This window comes from Lynx rufus, unplaced genomic scaffold, assembly GCF_022079265.1.
Source record: "Lynx rufus isolate CCGP_SWC_20201006 ecotype Redwood Valley unplaced genomic scaffold, mLynRuf1.p SCAF_46, whole genome shotgun sequence".
NCBI lineage: Eukaryota > Metazoa > Chordata > Mammalia > Carnivora > Felidae > Lynx > Lynx rufus.
Window position 1 is genome coordinate 1,372,339 of NW_025814863.1, and position 25,275 is coordinate 1,397,613.

A 25,275-nucleotide genomic window follows, 5' to 3' on the forward strand; every position below is an offset into this window, starting at 1 on the left:
CCTTCGGAGTTACTTTTAGCTTTGCAACTTACTAGATTTAAGTAACCTACATTCATACCTTCAACTCAGATAATTAAGAATGCCATCATTTCATAGCACATCAGAGATCAAATACCAATCTCCTCCAAATTGTAAAGTCCTCAAATATCATTTGTTTTAAGGAAATATATTTAATTTTAAGATATAGAAGATACACACCGAAGAGGCTGTGCAAAATTTATCCTTCCAGGCACTAGTAGGTTTGAACTAGCAAAGCAGTATCTTTTGTACACCTTCTCAGTTTTGAGCATATTTATCAAATATTTTCTGTACACTGTAACAACAGATCATACTTCAAAGATACAGCTTCAATTAAATGACTCTCCAAGTGGGTGAACATGGAATTCTATCGGTATAACTAAATCGTTTAACTGTTGCTTTTGTAGTGTATGTCAACGTAATTTCTGACTCACCAACTAAGTTCCTTGGAACCTGTATTACATCTTCAGCAAATTCCAGAAAGCTTCTAGCCTTTTTCACTGCATCCTGATCCTAACAGCAAAGGGGAACAGATTTAAGACAAAAGATGAGCCACATGAAATATTGTTTATTTTAGAAAAAAGCTACTTAGTAAAATTTTACCTCTCCATAAATGTGAAATGTGCAGGTATCTTCATCTAAATCGATAGCAGTGACCCCGGGTACCTTTCTAGCTTGCTGAATATTAGCACCATGAGTACCAATAGCCAGACCCATCAAATCTTCTCGTACGATAAACTGCTCATGAAACCTCGAGGCAAGTTGCCTTGAACTCTGAAGAGAAATGCACATTTGATTAATATGCTTTATCAACTATTAAGACAACTGTATTTAGGTCAGCCATGTAAATTATCTTGACTTTACGTATCAGGGGCCTATAAATTACTTTCAGTTGTAAACTTTCAAGGTTTGAGAACCACCCCACCCTCCCCGCAACAGCATAAATACTTTTTGGGTTACTGAAGGTCAATGCCATCTGAGAGATTTTTGTTAATAGCAAAGGGCTTGTTGACAAGTTTCCAAGGTAACTTTTGAAAACCTTTTGCAGGGCTGCCTTAGTCAACCAATGACATCAACCATGTTATACTTAAGAAGCAGATCAAATGTTCCCAAATAAAAACCAGCTCACTGGATCTGACAGACTCAATGTTATTTAAGTAAAAAAAGATGTTTTAACATCTTTTCAGAAAATTGTATTCACTTCATTTTTATTGAAGGATATCAGTACATATACATATTTTTTTGTTCTTTTTTTCCCTGGAAACTGCACCATTTCTGTAACTTATCATTAAATACTGTGGTCTAGATATCCCTCTGATGAAGCAATGACATTAAAACAATACTCTCCTACCCCCACCTCTCCAACCTGAGGAAAGGAATCATAAAAAATTGTATCAAATGACTGTAGAATGTCAAAGATTTACAACTTATCTTGCAATATGCACGTGCAACCTAAAAAGAGATCAGAGTCTGTAAGACCTTGTGATCTGGATCCACAAGTATGATGAATTCTTTCAAATCTTCAGTCATGACTGAACTTAGTTACACGGAGACCTCAAACTTGTGGATAAGTGCTCTCTTTAAACAGCATTATCAAAATTTAATGTTTACTTCTAGCATGCCATTAATGAAAACCAAACATATTAGTGGCTCATGTTGAAAAATGGAAATTTCGTATCTGAATATGTGGATCTCTTTAATATTAGTAGTGAGGAAACATAGGCATGCACACGAATTTCTCAGGATTCAACGTACCTGCTAACTTGAATGTATGAGTGTAACTACTGTAAACAATTTTAAAAGTATAATATCCATTTTGTAGATTAAAGTAACAAAATATATCAAATATTCCTAGGGCTTTTCAAGAAGTCTTGTTTCTGAGTCCTGGTTCATTCACCTGGTTCATTCCTTTCACTGATAATTTTCTGATAAATGGTAAGCCAAAGGTATCGTAACAGATCATTTAAGAAGAATTAGATGTTTAAGAAGAGGCAGGAGTATGTTTTCCATAATACTCACAATGAAAATAAGGAGGCTTTTTTTGCCTAAAAGTTATGAGAGAATTGCTAAAGAAACCACAAATGGGTGAACACAGGGACATTAATAAAGAATGAGAGTAAAAACCAATTAAACAGACCTCCATGGCCGTAAGGACAACAAAGTAGCAAGAGGAGACAGGAATGTCTCCTCTCCTGTAAGAGTTCAGCAATCACACATCAAGTGGGAAGGTGGCAAGTTTCACAGGCTATTTACAAGAATACAGCCTTAACTACCTTCTCTCTTAAAATGCAATTTGGAACTCTTTTTCTTTATTGTTTTAACTGCATGGTGTTTTCCCTCTAATGAAATGAATAATGATGAGCAACTCTGGAATCTGACAATACCTCGAATTGGGACATTAAAATCCATTTAGTTTCTATGGTAATGAATGGAAATACTAGATAGTTATCAATGAAAATAAATGTATGGTGATGGAAATTACTGGAGGATTAATAAAAGTAGATAAAATGCACCTGAAGAGACGCAATAGTAAGTTAGGGAAATAGCCTCTGGCAGGAATCTGAAGACAGGAGTTTTAAAGAGTGACAACCAATTAGAATGAAGAAGTTCTATACCCTTTTAAACAGAGATAAACATACATAATGAAAGGAATATGATTAGATATTTAAATACTCTCTAGTACTTATATGATAACATGTTATATGGAAGAAGCATTGCCTCATTTTATTAGCAGCTTTGATGAACTTCTAGACAAAGTGAGTTGACCAGAAGTTCCTTAATATACATCAACGGCTACTTAACTCTGAAGCCTCAGGCATGAAAAACTTTAGTATGATTAGGCTTTGTAGAATTTAATTTTTCCAAATATAAAATATAGGGAATTGCTAAGAAACAGTAAATAAAGGACAACCTGCCCATATTCAAGTTTTATGACTCCACAGTTATCATTTCTAGATAGCCTTACAAGCAGCGCTAGGGACAGCCACATACCTCTAGCTGCTTACTGGCTTCTTCATTCCTCAGTATCAGAGACAGCTTAGTGCGCAGACTCCGAAAGTGCATGTCAATTAGCATGTGTGCTCGTTTTGAGGTGACTTCATTGATAGACTAACAGATATAAATCGATACCATTATTATCAAAGCAAATACTCCAAATGAAATATACCAAAATAGCCAAGTCAAAAACACTCACCAAAATGACAAGCTGATAATTCTCTGGATCGTAAGTTACAGAAAAGGCACCAACTGCCTTTTTAAAGTCCTTATGTGCCGATTCTTTGGCACACCTAGAAATAAAAATATCCACTCTGAAGCTAAGATGTAGGATTAGCAACTACTGGCATAAATACGAGCAGAGATTTGCACCTAGTACAACTGTGAAATCATGGTAAACATAATGCATGCAAAATATGCTATATCCATTTAGAAGTTTAGTCCCTTTGTCGTACATCTCTGAAATACTTAGTCCACTCCAATAATTGAAATTAAAGAGAAAGGTTCCTTTGCTGTACATCTCTGTAATACTCAGCGCAATCAAGCATTTGAGATTAGAGAAAGGAAAACACCAGTTATGCTCTTAAGAGATTAATTGTGGTCTTAGATTACCAAAGGTGACATTATTTAGGGGAGGTACTCTCCTCTGCCAAGCTTTCTTATTTCAGTTATGTAGGATTAGTCAGTAATTTTCTTGAGTTAACTGTTGAAAACTTTTGAGGAGAGCTGCAGGGTACCCCATTTTGTTTGGTTGCTTCTTTTCTGTAAGAAAAACTGCTGACCAACTTACAGGCGAGAAGGAAATGTATATGAATCGGAAAGCACAAAAATTTACACACAAATGCAAGCCATTTTTTCCCCAAGTTCACTGAATTTAAAACTTGAATTCTATTATTTTAAACTTTATATTCTTTTAAATTAATTGCATATCACCTGTAAGTCCTCAGCATTTCTTGCATACCAACTTACATTTGTCGTAAGTCTTCTGGCACGTCCAGTTTGATTTTATGAAAAGTATCTTTTGTGGCAGGTTTGTTGGGATTAACTGATCGTAGACGTTCGATTGTGACAATTTCATTGTATGTAGCATCACATGCTGCATATTCTATTACATAAAACTGAGAGAAATAGATAAAGTCATGCTTGGTCATAATGTTTGAAGAACAATAGGCTATACCTAATTCAGTTATCTTTAAGCTCTCTAGAGGGAAAAAATTGATCAACTAACACACATGAAACATACTGAACATGTGGAGAAAACATTTTAATGAAATGACAAGTTACATATTACTTTAAAATAGAAATCCACACTGAAATAGAATACATGAGTTGAGAAAAGGAAAATAGTATAAAAAATTTTAAATATGCATTTTCCTACCTCACCCTTTATCATCCTCACTTTAGCTAACCACCAACAGCAAGGCTCTTTTTCATTTGCTCTGGAATAAACCTACACAAAAATTACAACATAGATTATTTCATAATTAACATCATTCAGAAATCTACAGATTATCAGACAATGAAAAAAATTATTAAAATGAGCCAGGTGTCTTTCAAACCCGTATGTTTTATGCCTCAAAGTAGACTGCAACCTTACATCTAGACATAGATACATAATCAGAAACTACTTGATTAACTGGGAAAGCCCTGTACAAAGCGCCTTCCTATTTTCTTTGTTCTATGGCAGTAATCATCAGTTCTCTGCATATGAATACTCAAGAAAAGCTGGCTGTTCATAAACCTGGGCATGCTTTCCTTGGATACTTTGTGAGCTACAAAAACGTATCTAAAAATGTACAAACTTGTTTTTGTTTTAGTCTAATAAGTACCTAAGTGATTGGAAGTTATTGGCCCTGGCCTGCTGCCGGCTGCGTGGTCACTAAATGAGTGAGGCCTCTGACCACTCAGCCCGCTAAGGATACCACCCTGGCAGTCATGTCTCCTGAGGCCTAAGCAAACAGAACCTGGGTCACTCTCTGGTCTCCTGTCCCCTCCCTCTCCCTCAACTCCAAAAATTGGACAACTCCATGCTGGCAATCCTCTGGATACCATTTTCCTGCTCTCACATACCGGATAGCTCTTCTAACCCATCTCTCTAGTGATCTCAAAGTTCACTTACAATGTGCAGCATGAAAGCTTTGGTGATGACACTAGCAAATCAAGGTTAACAGGAAAAGAGACAGCACAGTATACATGAAAAGAGAGAAAGACAAATACTCAGAGGCAGAAGGAACAAACAGGGAGGACGAGGGGGATAGGAAGGAGAGGACAGGTGAGGAGAGGTATAGAGCCTAAGGCTAATGAGTAACTCAAGGCTCCAACTCGTCTCCCTTTTGCAACTGAATTTAACAGTGACACAATGCAGTGACAAGTTAACTCAACCTACCTTTCTCTTTTGCTCCCATCACTTCTTCACAGTTCTGCTCTAGCCAGAGGAATAACCTCAGTTAATTGTTATATAATGCAGTGAGGTCATCCTGAGAACAGCACCTCATTGGTCCCCACGAGCCATGTGACTAAGTTGGGGGGAAAAGCTCCCTTAATCCATCACTATTTCAAGCATTCCTTATATACACACACCAAAAGACCCAGTGGTCTTGTGTCCTTTTTACAACCTAAGTTAATGGTTATACAATATAGTCAGGTATGTATCACTGCTGGGCAACACGATGAGGCTACAGTATCTCATTGGTCACCACCTGTCATGTGACTCAGGTGGGAAAAAAAAAAAGTCTCCTTTGTCCCTCTAAACTTTATTAGAGCACTTCTGACACAGAGAGACCAAATGTCCTAGCCTTCAGGAAGCTTGTAATCTCCTGGGGAAGTGGACAGCTAAAGGTCCTCAGGTACTGATGGTGTTAGTGTTTCCTACTAGGACACCTCACAAAACCAAGCTCAGCTCCTTATACCTGGTAGGTACTGAGTACATTTTTGGCAAATAAATAGTACTTGATGGTATTTCCACTTTAGAAGGAGAAAAGAACACGGGCCTAGACATCCAGAGACCTTCCCTAAATATTCTGTAAATTAAAATTACTGCCCCATATCACCTTCCATCCTCTTAATTTTTTTCTCTAGAACTTAATCTGCCATAATTATTAGCTACTCTGACTAGAATGCAACCTCAAAGGCAGGAGACTCTTCAGTTTTCGTGTACCACCTGTACCTGGCACAGGAAATAAGAATTCAAGGACCTAGTACACTTTACCTTACCTGTATATAAATGTCTATTTAGCCGCTGCCTTCATACCACAAATATTCATGAAGTTGCAAGTATTAACAAGGCATTGTAGAGAACGAAGAGAAGCAGCTTAAAATGGTGTGAGAGGGAGGAAGGAAACAACACAGACTAACTACAACATAAAGCAGACTCCAAGTGCTGTAAGTCCCAAAAGCATTTTCAGTGGCTAGAGAAATTATAATGACAATGTTTTTGTTAACGTGGTGTATCTCCAGAGCACATTTTAGTCAAAGACATGAATGGCACATGAACACGTGGTTCACAGCATGCTCAGTGAAAAGATTTTTTCCCTATATGTGTTTATACTAAAACTCATAGATGGGCTTTTAATAATACACTGGGAGGATTCGCTGCTACTTAAGGAAATTCCAGAATGCTGCTCTACTACAAGGCATGACTTTTTTTCCTCTGTAATACTAATTTTCCTAATCCATTTTGCTTAAAATGGAGACAAAGTTGTCAGCTAACAATGTATTATTTTAATAAAGATTCAGAGATTGAAGGAAGGGGCAAAAGAAGTACTAGCAGGCAAAGGAAATTAGTGGTGACTTCTAAAGATGCGCCCCGAATGCTGCTCAAGCAGCCAGTTAAACATCACATAGTGTTTCAACTCGGCTGTCAAAAGCACATGTCCATTGCAGCTGTAATTTTCAAGGTAGTTTTAAACAGTGTTAAAGAGAAGGGGTGCAAAAGGCTCCGGCAAATTAAATGCTCCCACTCCTCAAAGGCAGGGGAAACTTACCTCAACTTCGTCACTTTCATTTATATCTTTATTATAACCTACGGGTGGTGGGAATCTCACATCATGGAATGGAATCTGCCTCTCTGGCTGCCAGCTGCAAATAAGCAAACACATAATTATTTTACACGCTTTCTGGTTTAATGGAAACAATGACCACCACACTGCCATCAACTCTTGGCCAAACGTGAACCTCTGTTTTTCTAGTGTAAAGAAGCAAATACTTTTAAAATAGTCAGTATTCTGCTGAGTAGGGCCTAATGGCAACGTAGAGACATTTCAACAAAGTCTGCATGCAGCACAGCAGCCTCGTAGTTCTACTTGGAATACTCCTCTAAACACAACAGATCAACATTACAATTTTCCAAACGAGTCTTTCTTCCAGTAATTTCAACCTCTAAGAGTGCTAAATGCAAGGCCACAACAGCAATTTCTTTTGATGCTTAAATTAAATGTTAGTATATGTAAGTGTTAGTAACATCATCACCATACTTCTACTTGCAAAGGAATTTTAACCACATTCTAAGGACCACAGGAACTGGTCCTAAATGCCCTCTAATTCCCAAGCAAAATGGGGCAGTCAGCACATTAGCAATTCACAACTCACTTTTCCCCCTTTAAATTTTAGATCCCACGAGGTGGTCAATTCTTGCCATGGATAGCTGGCTGCTGATCAGCATGGCCTGGTAAGGTCTGCTAAACCACAGAAACCCGATGAAGACAGCCTACAGGAGTTTGGTAAGTTGCCTATGTCTTTAAATTTAAGATGATATGGAACAATTTTGAAAAACACCACGTTATTCTTTTATATCCAAAATGATATAAAATATTAAAAGACAAACTTTGCAGAAACACTGGAGGGATTCAACTGCTGCAGTCATTTCTGGTTTTTTTTGTTGTTGTTAAACTTTCTTAGTAAAATCCTGAGAAAAGTGCTAATTTAAAAAAAAAAAAAAGAAGAGCCATATAGAAGATAGGAGGGTAGGTAATTAAGTTAGAATTTATGGAAATCTGATTAGGTCTATCTTAGACTGAACCCTTTCTCTGAATTATACACATTTGAAAATTATGACACTTTAGAAAACGCTGTCTTTACTTCAGAAAAGCCTTTTTATATATACTGAAAATTAATGACTTTTAACATGTCACAAATTCATTGCTAAGTGTGTTTTCAAAAACATATAATACAAAATATAGTTTTCTTGGTTCCAAAGAAGGAAGAATTATCTTAAATCCTAAATGTACCGAGATAAAAATTCAAATTCTTTATCCAAAAACGTGAAATATGGAAAGCAAAAACATAACATCTAAAATAAGCTGGTATTATGGCAATACGACTTTCTTTATGATTGAAAGGAAACAAAGAGTACATATAGTCTGAAGTTCTATAAAACATTAGTTTTTTCTTAAACAGAAAAACAAAAAGGAAACACCCAAGGATGGGCAGAGACTACTTTGGTAGGGACCTATCAAACCCTAGTGATGTGCTCAAACCCAGCAGTGAATCTCAAACATATTCCACGAACACAAAGAATACAGCTGATTTATTTCAAATCCCCAGAATGATAGTTTGAAGAAAAACTTTTATGCAGCTATATAGTATAGAAGAAAATAAGGAGGTCCAAATGTAGAGTAATTTTAGCTTTATAATAGAAATCTGATTAAAAACAAAAGAGAACTGATCTAATAAGACAGTGCATTAACCAGACACATTCTTGAATGCAGAGAGGAAACGAGTGTTTGCTTAACACTTAGATTAAAGACTACAGGAGAAATTAAAAGAGTGGCAAATAAAGATAACTCTTCCTTTATGGGAAACAGTGTTTGTCTAGTGATGGGAGCAAGCAGATAAGAGTATAATTACAAAAAAATTACTCTCATGTTATCAAAGATTCTTCCGTTAAAAGTGTGATGCTGCTGTCTAGTGTATAACCATGCAAATCCATGGATACTTGAAGCAGCAGAGGCAAATTCTGGAGCTTTTGGCTCTATGCCTTCAGAAAAAGTTACTCTGTTATTCAAATTTATATTCTGGACTGAGGTTAGTGTCTAGAGCTGAGAATAGGGTTCAATATTCTAAATCCTTTTATCCCTGTTCCCCTAAATGTGTTGCAGGCATCTGAGACTACTACTACTATGTCCTGTTGGTAGCTCAAAGACTCTGCTAATGATAAAATTGCAGTATGTCTGGGTCAGATACTACATTTTAACAGATTTACCGATATAACTCACATACCAAATTATCCATCCACTTAAGTGTATGTACAATTCAACGGTTTTCAGTATATTCACGTGTGCAACCATTACCAGTCAATATTACAATATTTTCTTCACGTCAAAAGGTAATCCCATGCCCTTTAGTTAGGACTCCCCATCCCCTCCAGCCCTAAGCAACCACTCATCTTTTTCTCTATGGATCTACAAACTGCTTTTGAGATGCTATCAACTCTCTTGGCACACAGAAGCCAAAATGTTGCAATTGTGGACCATTCTTCAGAGTTCAACATAATCCTAAAATCATGACCACATCTACACTCTGGCTACAGAGTTCATATGTACTTTAGAATCTTGAGTGGCTACTTTGAAAATACCCTTTATTAGTATTAAAAAAAACTCAGTCAAGAGACTTGTCTCTTCCTATAAAATGCCAACATCTATACCACAGGTACCTTCGTATAGCTAATGTTCCTAGGCCCCTAAGTATTTCTGTTTACTCTTCTAGCAGAAAAGATTGGTCACTGATATTATTGATTATAAATACATGATGAAACAGATAAAAGTTCATGAGTAAACATGATTATTCCTCATAACATATACTAGACAATTAGACCATCGATTTTACATTTAACATTATAAAACCCTCATCAATTTTACCAATACCCATGAATCCATTTTCATGTTGTAACAATCACAAATATTTCTATCCAAACTCAAAGTTACTAATACAGAAGAATCTGGTTTCTTTCCTTACATTCAAGGGGACTGGGATGTAGGGATCAAGGTTAAACAAAAGGGATCTTTGAGGTTAACAGCAGGAACAGTCATTCCATTGGTTTTAATATTGAGTTGTTCAGGATCTTCCTGGTGAGTAACATGAAGATCCATTCCTGAAAAACACTCAAACTAGACTCAAATTTTTTAAAATGAGGAGCAAAAAGAACAATTAGTATGAAATATTAAGGAACCTGAACCTTAAAATAAGACACTTACTTGTTTTCAAATGCAACTGTTATTGAATCCTCATGAACATCCTTTACAAAAGCCTGTAAGAAAGACACCAGTTACATTAACTTGTAAGCTTAAAGATCATTTGTTTTCAGTTAAATTTTATAGAGATACCAAACATTTTCTGTTTAAGAATAAAATGGAGCTTCAAATGAAAGCTTCAGTTTGTGAGGATGACTCATTCATGGATCACATCTATTAGCTGGCCACCTACTATGTGCTAGGTCCTAGGAATATGGATTAGTTAAAACAAAACATGAAAACAAAACTGCTTGTTCCAGAGGTCAGCATCTAAGGAGTGAAGTAATTGGAAATTACAATGCAGGTATTGAGTACGTACCTCGAGGTGCACTTTAGGCTAAAATTATTGAAAACTAAGAAATTTGATCCAGCACCACATGCCAGCCAGTATAGATCTCTTGTAACCTATCTTCTTCTCTTTAATACAATTTTAGGAGACTACAATAGTAAATGACTAAGTATAATCTCAAATCTAGGTATATACAAGCACACTAAATTTTCCTGAACAGCAATATGCTGCTGATGCCACTAAAAAGTCCAATTACCAGAGTTTAATTAAATTCTCAATCTCATAGGCACTTGGAGGAAAAAACAGTAATATAAAGTAGAGGTTTAAATCTTTTAAATCTGATGACGCAATTGCTAGTAATCTGCAGAAAGACATAACAAAAGTAATAGCTAACTAATTATCAAGAATTCTTTAAGCAGCATGCCTGTTCTTTAATTCTATAAAATGACATAACTAAAGTAATAGCTAACTAATTATCAAGAATTCTTTAAGCAGCATGCTGTCCGTAATTCTATAACATTAAGTTTTTAATAGGTGCAGGAAAGGTTTTTGTTTTTGTTTTGACAATTAGAGGAGTAGGATAAAGCATAAAGAAACCCACAGGGGCTTTATATCTTAATTCATTTTATAATGGCTTGAGAGATTTAAGCTTCTTACTCAAATTTGTTCTGTACACGTTTCTCTCCTTCCATGCTTTCTCCCTGCCTGTGGGATTATGGCCAAACTCCTTTTTTGGCTTGTAAAAGGCCCTGCTTGACCCTGGCCCCACCCCTCACCTCTCCAAGCTTCATCTTTCACATCCCTGGAGGCTGCGGAACTCCTTGGGCTTCTCAGTAAATGCTGTTCCTTCTTACCCACTGTCCTTCCCCTCTTTTCATCTAGCTACCTCTATCAGTCTCTTAGGTCTTGGTTCAGGTGCCACCGCTTATGCGCAAACCCAGACTAGGTTACATTCCATCCTTGCATTCTTACAGCATATCCCTATGCTCACCCCTACTATAAACTCACCCCACTATATTACTATTGCTCATCTCCCCACTAACGGTAAGCTTCCTAAGGTCTTACTTTATTTACTCTCAGACTTCAGAGGTCCTACTAAGAACTCAATGAAATGGATCATTGCTCAAGGTGTTCCTATCCTACCCATAGAGAAAAGATTGTGTGTGTGTGTGTGTGTGTGTGTGTGTGTGTGTGTGTGTGTTGTGTTCATCAGGGAAGACAAAGTAAAGGTGAGTTTTCTTATCAAACTTGGAAGACTGAGGAAGACTCCGCAACACAAAAGGGAGCGGAAGATGGAAGAAGCATGCCAGGCCTAAGGGAAAATAGGAACAAAGACTCTGAGCTGGAGAAACAGCGTGGGGTGTGATAGAAAGAAATCCTCTGTGGACATGGAAGCAAACACAACTTAATAGGGAAAAAGAATAGCGTTTTCAACAAATGCTGCCAGGGCAACTGGATATCCACGTGCAGAAGAGTAAGTTTTTGACTCTTAGACCACATACAAAAAACTAAAAATGTATGAGACCAAAATGTAAGACCTAAAACTATAAACAAACAAGTGATCCAAGGCAAATGTCTTGGTAAAAGTCTTCCAAGGCTTGAAGCTAAAGGCTTAATCAAAAACTTACACTTCTCCAGATACAAAATTAAAATGTATCAGTCAAGTATCAATTAGTTGCTCTTAAGAAAAACAATGGCAGGTGAAGCAGGGCCCTAAAAAACTTTTATATGGAAGCTACATAAACAGAGACACCAGTCTTCTGCAATTATGTTGAAAAGAATAAAAGCAAAGCTATGCTAAAAAAAAGTTCCCTTATAAGATCAAGAGGGACTATAAAATGGAATCCAAGTGTTCTGCTATACCCAACATGGCTAAGTTATTATTCCTAAATTCAGCATGCACATATATTTCTATAGATGCTGATTTGAAGGTGGGGAGGAATCCATATTTTCTTCCCATCATGTTTCCTCAGCTATATTTAAATCATGAGCACTTTCTACAGCATCTTTTGAAAACTCTAGTTTAATACTAACCACGATGTTTTAGTTTAGAATGGGAATAGCAGACCCCCCCATTCCTGCTTTCTCTTTACCTGATAGTCAATACAATCCACTTTTGAGGGGAGGGAATCCATCAAAGACTAAAATCAAGATTCCTATTATGAGGTGATCCCTTATTCACCAAGAAGGGGCATGATTTGTTTTCATTTACAAAAAATGTTTTTTTTTATTTGTGACAGAATGCGCAAGCGAGCACGAGCACACATGAGCTGGGGGAGAGGGGCAAAGGGACAGTAAGAGATTCTTAAACAGGCTCGATGCTCCATGCGGAGCCCGATATGGGGCTCAATTCTATGACCCTGGGATCATAAGCTGAGCCGAAAGTAGGAGTAGGACGCTCCAGGCACCTGGGTGGCTCAGTCTGTTAAGCCTATGACTACTGATTTCGTTTCAGGTCATGATCCTGTGGTTCGTGGGATCAAGCCCCGATTCCGGCTCTGCGCAGACAGCACAGGGCCTGCTTGGGATTCCTCTTTCCCTCTCTCTGCTCCTCTCCTGCTCGCTCATTCTCTCAAATAAATAAACTTAAAAAAAGAAAAAAAGACTCAGACATTCAACTGACTGAACCACCCAGGTGTCCTGCTTCTGTTTTCATTCTTGTCTCAAGTTTTATGTTTGCATGTCGCCACAGCAATTAACATTAGTTCCTTACTGTATACTATGCAGAAAATGTTAAGTCCTTTAGTCAGTCAAGAGAACCTTGTTACAGCTGAATGAAAAACTGTTCTCACTTAATTAGGCATCTTTCCAATACCATTGCTCTATTCTAAAACTATGCTGTCTACCATAGCAGCCACAGGCCATATGTGACTATTTATATTTAAATTAATTACAATTAAATAAAATAAAAAATCAGTCTCCCAGTCATACTTGCCACATTTCAAATGCTCAATTGCCACACATGCCTTAGTGTCTGTTGTAGTGAGCGGCATAGGTAGAGATCAGTTCCGACATCGCAGAAAATTCCACTGGATGGCACTGATTTAAAAGCATTTTACAAATGTTGGGGACTGTTTTCAAATCCACCTTACTGACTCTAAAGGTCAGTCTCATTGCTTTATTGCTGTTATTTTTATTTTTCTCTTTGCCAAAAAGTTATTGCACAGTTTAATCATACTCATTCACCACATGTGCCTAGTTCCTAAAAATCAAACGTTCCCTCAAAGCAGGAAGATCTGCAACTGTTGTGACTATTAACAACCAAAGGCTTTCAAAGGCTTTGAAAGCAATTCTGGATGTAGAGTGTCAGAAATGATTTGAATAATCATCACAGCCTACTAGCCCTTGGCTTTCTAGTTAATGAGGCTTATTTGTATGTGGATGTTTGTAGGACTATTCCAAAATCAGTCATTTTTAGTCATTGTTTGCATATTAAGTAAATACAGAAGGCACAGAATACCTTCTTGTTGCTGCTGTAACAAGCTGAATAGAAGAAACTATTGGTTGCATCTGGCCTGCTCTCACACCCAGGAGAAACATCTCCTTGACTTCTGAGGCCTTTTACTAACCTGTTCACGTCCAACCAGGGTCCCATCTTCCTGCGGCTCAACATTCTCCAGTAACCGTTCTTTTGGCCACCCTTCCCTTACCCCAACACTCATACACCCTCGTTCCGTGGACACGTCCAGAGCATTACCACCCTACCCACCACCAACCTGGAAAACTAGTAATCCCCACCTACCTACACCAAACAAAGTTGGTATCAGGGGAGAAGATAGGTTCAGGGGGATCCCTGAGGTTACAAAGACGACAGACGGAAGGGGTTTGAATAGAATGCACAAAGGGAGCTGCACTGTACTGAGAGCCAGGGCTCTTACGGGACTCAGGAAACTTAGTGGTTAAAAGTTTTGCCGTGAAGGGGGCGCGCCTGGGTGGCTCAGTGGGTTGAGCATCCGACTTCGGCTCAGGTCATGATCTCACAGTCACAGCTCATGAGTTCGAGCCCCGCATCGGGCTCTGTGCTGACAGCTTGGGGCCTGGAGCCTGCTTCAGATTCTGTGTCTCCCTCTCTCTCTCTGTCCCTCCTGTGTGTTCTCTCTCTCTCTCTCAAAATTAAATAAAACATTTAAAAAAAAAGTTTTGCTGTGAAGGAGACCTAGGCTCCAAATTTTGGTTCTACCAGATAAGCTGTGAAAGTCTCCAAGTAGTCTCTGTGCCTCAGACTCCTCAACTGCTAGTAACAAATGGATACAGGGGAACTGGATCTGCCTCATAAGGGTGTTGTAATGAAATCACACATGTCTAGTGCCTACCACAATGCCTGCCTGGCACACAGTTGGCACTAAATAAATGAGAGGTAAAGCAGAGAGGGGTGTATTTTATGAAAGATGCAGAACCATAGGGGCGCCTGGGTAGCTCAGTCGGTTAAGCGTCCAACTTCTGCTCTGGTCATGATCTCACGGTTTGTGGGTTCAAGCCCCACGTCGGGCTCTGTGCTGACAGCTCGGAGCCTAGAGCTTGCTTTGGATTCTGTGTCTCCCTCCCTCTCTGCCCCTCCCCTGCTCGTGCTCTCTCTCTCTCTCAAAAAAAAAAATATAAAACATTAAAAAAATTTTAAAAAAAAGATGCAGAACCATAAATACTCTTGCAGTTCAGAAAGTTACATCTCAACAAAAGCACACTAAAGAAAAAAGATTTAAAAATTGGGATACAAAAAGAAAAGACTATTTCCTCAAAGATACTAAATACTGAAAGGTTATTTAGACTCTGAGAAGAAAAGATGTAATGAAAACCTTTAGGGTTTGAGAAAGATGCTAAAGTGCAGTGCTAAAGACAGATACAGGCTCCTCATCAGGAGAAGAAACAAGAAATCAAAAAGTCATTATGGGATCCCCAACTTAACTGGCAACTAGATCAAACAAGCAATAGCAGAAATCATACTTACCAAAGTGTGCAATGACAATTCAAACATTACACTACCAGGACTGATGAAGCTAAGAAGTCCATCCCTATTTGGGTGAACTCTTACCCTCCAACTCACACGTCTTCACTTGGTAAACTCACTAGTCACTAGTCAGAAGAGTGGTTATCATAGAGACAACCTGTATGTACTTCAGTGTTAGCCCCTGACCCCCAGAGAACACAGCTACTACACCATCACTGAAGACAACACATGTAGTGCGATGGTAATTCTCGTTAGAGAAAATGTAGAGCACGGCACAATGTCCCTCCTAAAGAAAGCCCACAGGACCAGAGCATAGGGATATAGAATTCAAACCCAAGGCTTCACATATAGAGTGGGGTTATCATTTGTCACCCTTTGAATGTGGGCCCTAACAACACAAAGGAATGAATGGAAAGGGAAAAGCACAATTAACCTCATCAACAACCCTTCTCCAACCACAGCACATGTCCAGGATTACTTGACTTTACTTGGGCACTTAACACAAATTCTGAGAAAAATGCATTCTTTCTGATTCATCTTGACTCTAAGATAGCACACAGGTAGAGAGAATAGTATTAACTTTCCTGTGTGCGTATGTATTCAAACTTTTTAATGCTTCAGTTCTTATATGCTCCATATGACAAAAGCAATTTCATAGTGAGGTCAAAGATTTCCAACTTTCTCTTTCCTTAGTAGGAATTCACAGGAAGAATTACATAGTAAAATATCAAGATGCAAGAGGTAATTTAATAAAAAGCTGATACAGAAGCTGCATATGTCATGGCATCTTTGTATGAACAGTAAAAAGTGGTAACATCACCTTGCAACGCTTACAATGGTACTAAGGAGGTGTTACCCTAACAAGATACAATCGGAAGGTTATAATGAAATTTTAAAAAGGGCAGGAAATCAAGTCCAGTTCATTTCTTCAAGCTAAATTTCATCATTTCAGAAATGATGCTATCTGATCTCAAATCACGAATCTGAGAACCCTTACTAGCTATGAGGCCCAGTAGTAAACCACTTACCTAATCTCTCTGTACATCTCTGTCCTCATCTACAAAATGGGAATAACAATAGCACCTCAGGATTGTGGGAGAGGATTAAATAAATTATTCACAGATGTAAAGTGTCTAGAATAGTGCCTGGCACCTAGAAAGCTCTCAGTACCTCTCAACAGTCATGATCATGATCACAGCCATCTCAGAAAACACATTCCCACGGTGGACAGGAACCAGAAACCCAATTATTATACTAGTGAGTTTTGTATTTAAGGAATAATTTGGAGGTTTCTAGAATGTGTGAGCATGAAGTTGGAAAATGCACACTTCGAAAGGGGAAAAATGGTGCTTCCACAAAGACATCAAACCCTAAAAAGGCTAGACTCGGGGAAGAAAAAAAAATGTGGTTGACCTGAATAACCCACTTCCTTGAAGTATAGAACACCTATAATGCAAAGTTAGATGTAGAGACTTCAGAATAAACATGAATAATGCCTTCTGCAAGTTTATTTGTAGTAAAACACTGATTTCTAGCAGGCTATGTATGTAGCTAACATGACATGTTGGGCCACTAATGTCTTCATTAAAAATACCTCTTCCTGATTGTACATTTTGTCATAAGATAGCTGCTAGTTCAGCAATATTACTTACCACATTAAAGTCTGTCCTCAGATACCAAACTTAAAAACATAAGATGTATTAAATTAAAATCTAAAAATAAGAATACAATTTAGCATATTCACACCGTATTACAATATTGAATCAGATGTCACTATAGTTTCAGAAAACTATCTTATGTTTCAAACACACGATTTATCCATCTTCAGTAATATTCATACTAGTATCCAAAACCTAAGAACTTTAGGATGTACTAGTACATTCATATCAGAATGACATACGTTCTATATTCTCAATACATTAGAACTCTCATTCCCCCCCCAAAGAAACCCTTAACACCAAAACAAAACAAAAGCCACCACTACACTATTTTAGGTAGATGCCCCTAGAATAAAGAACCTATTTCAAAATTATTTGTTTAGGAGATACTTTGGAAAGATTTTGTGACATTTGTTCATGTGTCCTCATGTCTTAAATAACATAAGACTCTAAGTTGTACATGAAACTTTTTCCAAGTCAAAGGAATAAGTAAGCATAAGAGTAGTGGCTCTGACAACTACTAAATGTAACTTTCAAGTTTTTAAGAATAAACACTAGAGGGAAAAATAGAAATGAATTCTCCAATCTTAGAGTTTTGGTTTCATGATTCTGTTAATTGTGAATCTTGAACTTAGTTGTTTTGCAGAGAAAAGAATCCAAATATTTGCAGCTATACTCTATCCAGTTTATATTGTAAACTTGGACCATGTGCTCAGAAGATGGAGAATCATCCCTTGCAATACGGTGGTTGTGTTAGGCAAATAGAAGTGTGAATTCACTTACACTGAAGTTGTTGGAGTTGTTCGGTTTTTAAAGGCTTTTCTTGATGAACCAGGTTCCTATCTTTTTCATAAATGTAACGTTTCTCCGTAATAGTTCATTTTTTATTGGTGTTTTATTTCCCATCTTTTCTGTCCATCTCACTGGACAAGCAACTCGATTTACTTTTTGCTTTACAATTCTTGACAATATTTTGAGTCCTATGAAAAGTTAAACCTCTTCATTATAGAAACTATTTTTGTACCAGCACAGACCATTTGAAGTTTTCTTAAAAATAAACTATTAATTAAGTAAATGTAATAGCAATTTCTCTACACGTATTTGATGTTTCACATTTCCCTTCAAGAAACTAAGGGACAATCCATTCTTTTTATTTACCTTCATATTAAGCAAATTCGTTAAAAACACACACACACACACACACACACACACACACACACACAACTAAAACGGAGGATTAAGAGCAAAGATAGAGGGCATTTCTTATTATAGTCCAATCAGCTTGCAAGCAAAATCACCGCAGCAAATGATAGGTTGCTGGAAGGGAACAATAAATTCTTCAAGACCAGGATGTGCTACTTGCCTTCTCATAGCAAGCAAACTCCACTGAAAGACGGTAAGAGTGGTGTCCAATCTAAGCTAATATCAGAGATCTATTAGAACACTGCCCAACCATTAACCCCTGGCTTATATTGACTACAGTCAGCACCACAAATCTAGTGAGCAAAACTACCCATCTAGGAACCAGGATGATTCCACACTAACTAGCAGAAATTATTATGGATCACTAAAATAAATGCAAACCAACATTTTGACTACAGAGTCAACATAAACAATTTTATATTGGTGAGACTAACAATATAAATGTTGGGTTTTTCCTTTCATAGCTACAGGTTTTATCTTTTGGCTAAAAGTGTTTACATACTTTATGCACTTATGAAATACGTTGATCCCAAATATCTCCACAGAATTGGTAAATACACACGTATGAAGTCACTTGTTAATTTTCCCATAGCCAATTGAGTCTTCTCTGAAATGTTTCAGTTATGCTATAATAAATTTAAGAAATGTGTTGGACAATGACAATAGCTAATTTCCACACTTCCTTCCATATGTACCTTCTATTGCCAAAATACTAAAGTGGAATTTTATTTACAGGAGTTATAGAGAAACATTCAAGAGAAAGCAAGAATTTATAGATCTACAGTGTAGATCTACTAGATCTACAGTGACTACTACCAACAGATGCCCTACTGATACATTAAGAATGTTTTAAATCCTCCTTTTGAAAATGTAAGATATTAAATCTGCAATGATGTAACTTAAAAGAGAAAACCCCACATTACTACTATGCATGCCTATTTAAAACCTCAACAATACTGTCCACTGCAACATTACACATTGAGAAAAGATAGTCAAGTATTTGGAGCACAAAGCAATTATTTCTATTCGCGATTTGAAATCCTCTAGTAATAATGTACTCTCAGTTAATTTCCTGAAGTTTCATGGCATATATTCAGGCCTTTGGAGGGTTAAAAATTGTTTCCTTAAGTAGCAGAGTTGCTAATAATGTTTTCAGACGCTGAAGCATCTGTATTCCTGAATCTGGCCGCATTTATAACAAGGGAGGGGGCCGCCAATATTCAAGATTACAAACTTCTCTAATGCATTACTCGGATATGTCAGGGTCTTCCTGAAACTTTTGGATCTCAAAAATCTCTTCTGAAATCCACAAAGCGAGGTCACTAAAAATCAGTTGCCATTGTGATTCGGTACCGACTACAGCTTCTTACTCCTCTTTCTTCACACCCCTTGCCCAGAACAGTGGAGCTCTCCGAAGTCCCAACGCTGGACCACCGGAAAAGAGAAGCCAAAAGAGATCTCAAACCCTCTGTGAGAGGCAGGAGGCGGCTCGACGGAAGCGCCCCTAGCTACTCAGCAACTACCCACACGTCAGGCCCGGATCCCACGGTGAGAGGATATTTAGGAAAGGGAAATAAGCCGTCGCCGTCACTTCGCGCGGATACCGGCCCTTCCCGCCGGGATCTTGTACCTGCCGCCGGCCCTGGCCCATCCCCAGCTCTCCCTCGGCCCCCGAGAGGACACGCTCTTCTCCTTGCCCGCTCTCATTCCGATAGGCGCCGGGGCCTCTTATAGGAGAGGCAGCGGGGCTCGAGGGGCTTCCTACAGGCCCCAAGTCCGGTTCTTCTCTCCCAAACATCCCAACGAGCGCACCGTGACCCCCGGGCGCCGCGCTCGGGAAGAGGGCCCCAGGCCTGCCTCCCGCCGAGGCCGAGAAGAAAAGGGAGGGAAAGAAGGACGAAGATGGGGCCTGCCCTGGAGCCAAGTACCTTGTAGAAAGCGCCATTGGAGCCCCGCACTTCCACCACCAGCTCCTCCATCTTCTCGAAAGCCCTGCTCGCGCCGGGAGCCCGCCCCCGAGAGGTGGGCTGCGGGCGCAAGAGGCCCAGCCGCCGCCGCCGCCGCCGCCGCCGCGCTCCCGCACGCCCCCCGGCAGCGGCGCCGCCGTCACCGCCGCCACCCGCGCTCGCCGTCGGCTCACCGCCCGCTCGGAGGCGGCCCCTCACCGGAAGTGAAACCGAAACGGAGCCGAGCGCCTGACTGAGGCCGAAAGCTTCGGCCGCTCCGCGTGTAAACAGTGAAACAGCGTCACGTGACCGACACCGCCCCTCCCCCCGCGGGCTTGGCCCCCCTCGGCCCCGCCCTCTTTCTCCCCGCGGGCCCAGGAGCGCGCGCATGCGCGCTGCTTGGAAACCGGCTGGGGGCCGGGCCACACGTACTGTGCGCGGGCTAGGCGTGCGCGGGCTCGTTGGAGGCGGGAAGGCGGGAAGGGCGGTGACAGGTCGCACCGCGGGCTGAGGTCGCGCCGCTTCGTGGCGCCTGGCGAGGGCCAGAGCGCCTATTCCTGTAGAGGGTCAGGTGGAGGCGTGGGAAAGATCCTCCTGTAGTGATCAAGTGTATTCACTTATTCGAAGTCTGGGCTGGCTTGGGTTGGAGGCTTTTTTTTTTTTTTTTTTTTTAAGTGGGGCACATCTAATTGAGCTGGAGGTGGAGTACGGGTCAAGCCTAAAGGTGAAGAATTAGATCGAAGACGACTTTGAACTAGTTACAGTGGCAACCACGGTGACCCAGGCTTGTGTGGCCCTTAGAGGCAGAAGGTGAGAATAACGCCGCCCCCCTCCCCCAAGAGATTTTGGTCTGTCCTATGGATACATCCTGTGTCCTCCGAGACACAGCGGATTGTGTCAGGACCTCTGCAAATGTTAGTCCTCCCTCAGACCCGGCACTGACCCACGTGCTTCCCTTCCGTCAATTCGCTTTCATACTTTTACTTGACATACGTTTAAAAAAGAAAAAAAAAATGTCTTAAGCACTTGTTAATTCCTTTACAGTTTATTTTCCTATTATTTTGCCCCTACTGTATACCCACCCTGTACAGGGCGTCGGGGTGGGCGTTTGTACAGCAGTCAGGTGACCTGTCTACCAGGGACAGCGCACCTGTTTCCTTGCAGCTCTCCCCTTTTACCCGCCCCCCCCCACCCCACAGTACAACAAACCCCAGCTTTTTCTCATTCCTGTTTCTGCACTGTCCTTGTATCCACTTTGACCTAGGTTTCTTTTGGAAGGCTTTTATCCAACTGAGAAGTTTATTGAGCCCCTACCACATACCGGGCATTGTGATAAGTACTAGTGAGAAATTGGTGAAGAGAAAAAAAAAAAAAAGATTGCCAGCATTTAACTGGGAATCCAGAGGCATAGGTGGACATAACTAAATTATCAGAAAAGTAAATGTCGAGTTGCAACTGTGATAAGGGCTATGAAGAACTAGATACCCCTAGAATAGTGGGACAGGACCCAGTCTGGGGTGGGGGAGGGGTGGTCAAGGCTGGGAAATGACTCCAGCTAGAATGTGACCAGAGAGAGTTAACTGGCAGCCCTGAGCTGGTGGAGGTGGGGTGAACGGCCCCCAGGCAGATGCCCCAGAATTAGAGGCATGCTTGGGCCTCCGGTTCCCTTCCCACCCCACTCCTAGCCAGAGCAGCAGTGTCACTGGGGTGGAGCTCCAGTTTTACAGCAGCGGATCAAGGGCCACATTCCTTGAGGCCACAGTACACAGGAGTGACCCATTGGAATAGTCACAAGATGTGAAGACCGCAGGACGGCTGGACGGGGGCAGAGCATATGCTCTTTCACCCCGATGTAGTGAAAGGGGACAGATTGATTAGAATGGTCATACCCTGCACGTGTAGGGTGTTATTCAGTTCACCCAGGAGTTTCAAATGCTACCGGCTCTTCACAACCTCTACAAGCCATGCTAAACCTGGTGCTGTTCCCTGAACCTATGATTCACTCTCATGCCTCCATGTCTCTACTCACACACTTCTGCTTTCCCAGAACCACCCTTCTCCTTAGGGTTATCAGATGGATTCCTATTAGCCAGTTATTTTACCTCAGGTGCAGGGAATTCAGTTAACTTTGCTCGTCAATTCGCAGCACATTATCATCATCAGTCCCTGCCAGGCCCCTGTCCCATTTACATTATTTTATATTATTATTCTCCCTCATCTTAATACCCACTTTCATTCTTCCTCTAGATACCAACTGCAATGTGTTGGTATAGTTCCTTGATAGTTTAAGACCTGCAGTGTTTTGTGTATGCTTTTACATTTGCAGAGATGGTATTGGACTGGCAACATTTTTCTTACTGCTTTCGCTCAACCCTGTGTTCTCAAATTATATCCACATTGCTGTGTGTACACCTAGTTTTTTGCTTCTTCCTGCTGCTGAGTATTCCATAGATTTTACTGATACATTTCCCTAGTGCCGGGCATCTTGGTTACTGCCGACTCCCTGCTGTCACACTGTGGTGAAAACCCTTGTGAATGTGGGTACGAACCTTTGCAAGAATTTGTGTGTGTCTGTGCTCTCGCAGAACTTTGTACATATCTCCTGCTTCCTCACCACACTGCTTGGCACATTGCAGGGATTCGGTAAATGTTGAAATACCTCTCCTGGGATGCTTGATGTACTATGATCACTTATTTGTATTTCAGTTTCCCTCACTGGACTGTGAGTTCCTTCCAGGAAGGGAAGATGTCTTAGTTTTCTTTGTATTCCTGACACGAAGTGGTTGATTTTAGGAAATGTTTGATGACTGAGTACCTGCCTAGCCTCACTTCCTGTACGTGCTCTTAGTCTTGCCCGCTTAACTCCGTCTTAGCCTGTTCTGATCTCTAGCTCTTGAAACGCCCCGTTTCAAGACAGCTTAGCTGAATTCAGACACGGACTCAGTTCTGTTTGTGAGCCTGCTCCTCTCATATTCTCTCTCTCTCAGTCACTGGCAACCCTTTCTTCAAGTTAGTTTCCCAGGCCTAAAGCCAAATCACTTTGTCCCTTTCTCACACACACCTAGTCCCATCAGCAAATCCTTTCGGAGTCTACAATCCATTTGTCACCACTTGTGCCACTAATACCATGTTCCAAGCCCCCATCTTCTCTTACCTGGATGAGGGTAACAGCTTCTCTGGTCTCCCTGCAGCCACTCTTACCCTCTTGTCTATTCTGAACACAGAAGAGACCGTGACCCTATTCAGGTGTCTGTCAAGCTACTCTGCCACTTAAGACCCCTCCAAGTTGTTCCCTAAGTGTCTCAGGGTAAAAGCTAAAGTGCTTATTTATTCTGGACTCAGTGCATTACATACTCTGGCGTCTTATCTGTCTCACCTTCTACCTCCTCCTTCACTCCATTCCAGCCATACTGGCTTCTTTGCTGTTTCTTCAAAACACCAGGTGAGTTCTGTCTCCTCTCACTAGAATGTAAGCTCGGTGAGAACAGAGATTTTTGTTTCTTTTATTCACGGCTTGTCCCCAGTGCCTAAACACTACAGTGTTTGGAACATAGGAGGTGCTTACTAAATATTGACTGCATGAATGAATGCATATGAATGCATGAATGCATGAATGAATGAATGAATACGTGTTGAGGACTCAGATCAAGTCTGCTCCCATGCCCGTGTTTATCTGATATTGGAATTGATGCTTCAGCACTTCTAGCCTTGCCTTAGCCCCTAGTTTCCATTAAATTGCTGCCTGTTGTCTTTGCATTGATTTATTCTGTGTTATTTCCTGCTCCTTCGCAATTTGAGCCCTCTGAGTCTTTTTCATGCCTCAATCCCAGCTGAAATGCCCTTTGTCCTTTCTAATTCTAGAAATCCTATGTATCCTCTAGGACCCAGCTAAAGCTTTCCTTCTTTCATGACGCTTTCTCTGACAATTTCACCTCACTTTGACCTCTCCTTCGAACTAGATATTAGAAACAAAATGTTTTTTTTAAAAAATTAATAATCTTTGTGTTTTAGAACAGTTTTAGATTTACAGGAAAATTGAGGCAATAGGAGAGAGTTCCCGTATCAGTTTCCTGACACCCCCTCCCAGTTTCCTCTGTTATTAATATCTTGTATTATTGTGATACATTTGTTGTCACTGATGAGCCAATACCGAGACATGGTTGTTAACTGAAGTCCATAGTTGACGTTAAGGTTCACTCTTTGTGTTGTACAGTGTATGAGTTTTGACAAATGCATGATGTCATGCCTCCACCATTACAGTATCATATAGAATAATTCCACCACCCTAAAAATCCCTGTGCTCCACTTGTTTATTCATCAGCTCAACCCCCTAACCCTTGGCAACTACTGATCTTTTTACTGTGTCCATAGATTTGCTTTTTCCAGAATGTCACGTGCTTGGAGTCATACAGTATGGGGCCTTTTCAGATTGGCTTCTTTCACTTGGCAACATGCAGTTAAGATTGCTGCACCTCGTTTCATGACTTCATAGCATGTTTCCTTTTATTGAGGAATAATATTCTATCCTCTGATGTACATGATTGTTTATCCACCTGTCGAAGGACATTTTGGTTGCTTCCAGTTTTTGCTGATGATGAAAAATACGGCCTTAAACATTCATGTGCAGGTTTGTGTGGATGTAAGTGTCCAACTCATTTTGGTAAATACCTACGTGTGCAACAGCTGGATTGTATGGTGACTATGTTGGGCTTTGTGAGAAACTGCTAAGTGTCTTCCAAAAGCACTGTGTCATTTTGTATTGCCACCAGAAACGAAAGAGAATTTCTGTTGCTACACAACCTCACAGGCTTTTGGTATTATCGGTGTTTTGAATTTTGTCCATTCTGATAGGTGTCTAGAGGAATCTTGTTTTATTGCAATTCCCTAATGACGTATGGTGTTGAGCAACTTTTTATATCTGTATTTGCCATCTGTATATCTTCACTGATAAGATCTCTGTTCAGATCTTTTGCCCATTTTTTAATTGGGTTGTTTT

At 40.0% G+C, this 25,275-nt stretch overlaps 1 protein-coding gene across 14 annotated transcripts in view; it reads right to left on the reverse strand.

Moving 5' to 3' along the window:
• Nucleotides 1-20,392, reverse strand: part of FMR1 (fragile X messenger ribonucleoprotein 1) — a 37,952-nt gene extending 17,560 nt beyond the window's left edge. For 6 of the 14 annotated variants that reach the window (XM_047098296.1, XM_047098291.1, XM_047098292.1 and 3 more), the window contains exons 1-9: nucleotides 20,262-20,386; nucleotides 10,203-10,255; nucleotides 6,996-7,089; nucleotides 4,391-4,462; nucleotides 3,982-4,130; nucleotides 3,212-3,305; nucleotides 3,010-3,126; nucleotides 622-792; nucleotides 453-531 (exon numbers count right to left, since the gene is read on the reverse strand). In XM_047098296.1, coding sequence (XP_046954252.1) covers nucleotides 453-531; nucleotides 622-792; nucleotides 3,010-3,126; nucleotides 3,212-3,305; nucleotides 3,982-4,130; nucleotides 4,391-4,462; nucleotides 6,996-7,089; nucleotides 10,203-10,255; nucleotides 20,262-20,312 — 880 coding nt within the window. In that variant the 5' untranslated portion in view covers nucleotides 20,313-20,386. Of the gene's footprint in view, nucleotides 1-452; nucleotides 532-621; nucleotides 793-3,009; nucleotides 3,127-3,211; nucleotides 3,306-3,981; nucleotides 4,131-4,390; nucleotides 4,463-6,995; nucleotides 7,090-10,202; nucleotides 10,256-20,261 lie in introns of all 14 variants that reach the window. The other 8 variants (XM_047098301.1, XM_047098299.1, XM_047098300.1 and 5 more) reach the window with 5 other exon arrangements.
• Nucleotides 20,393-25,275: the final 4,883 nt, after the last annotated feature.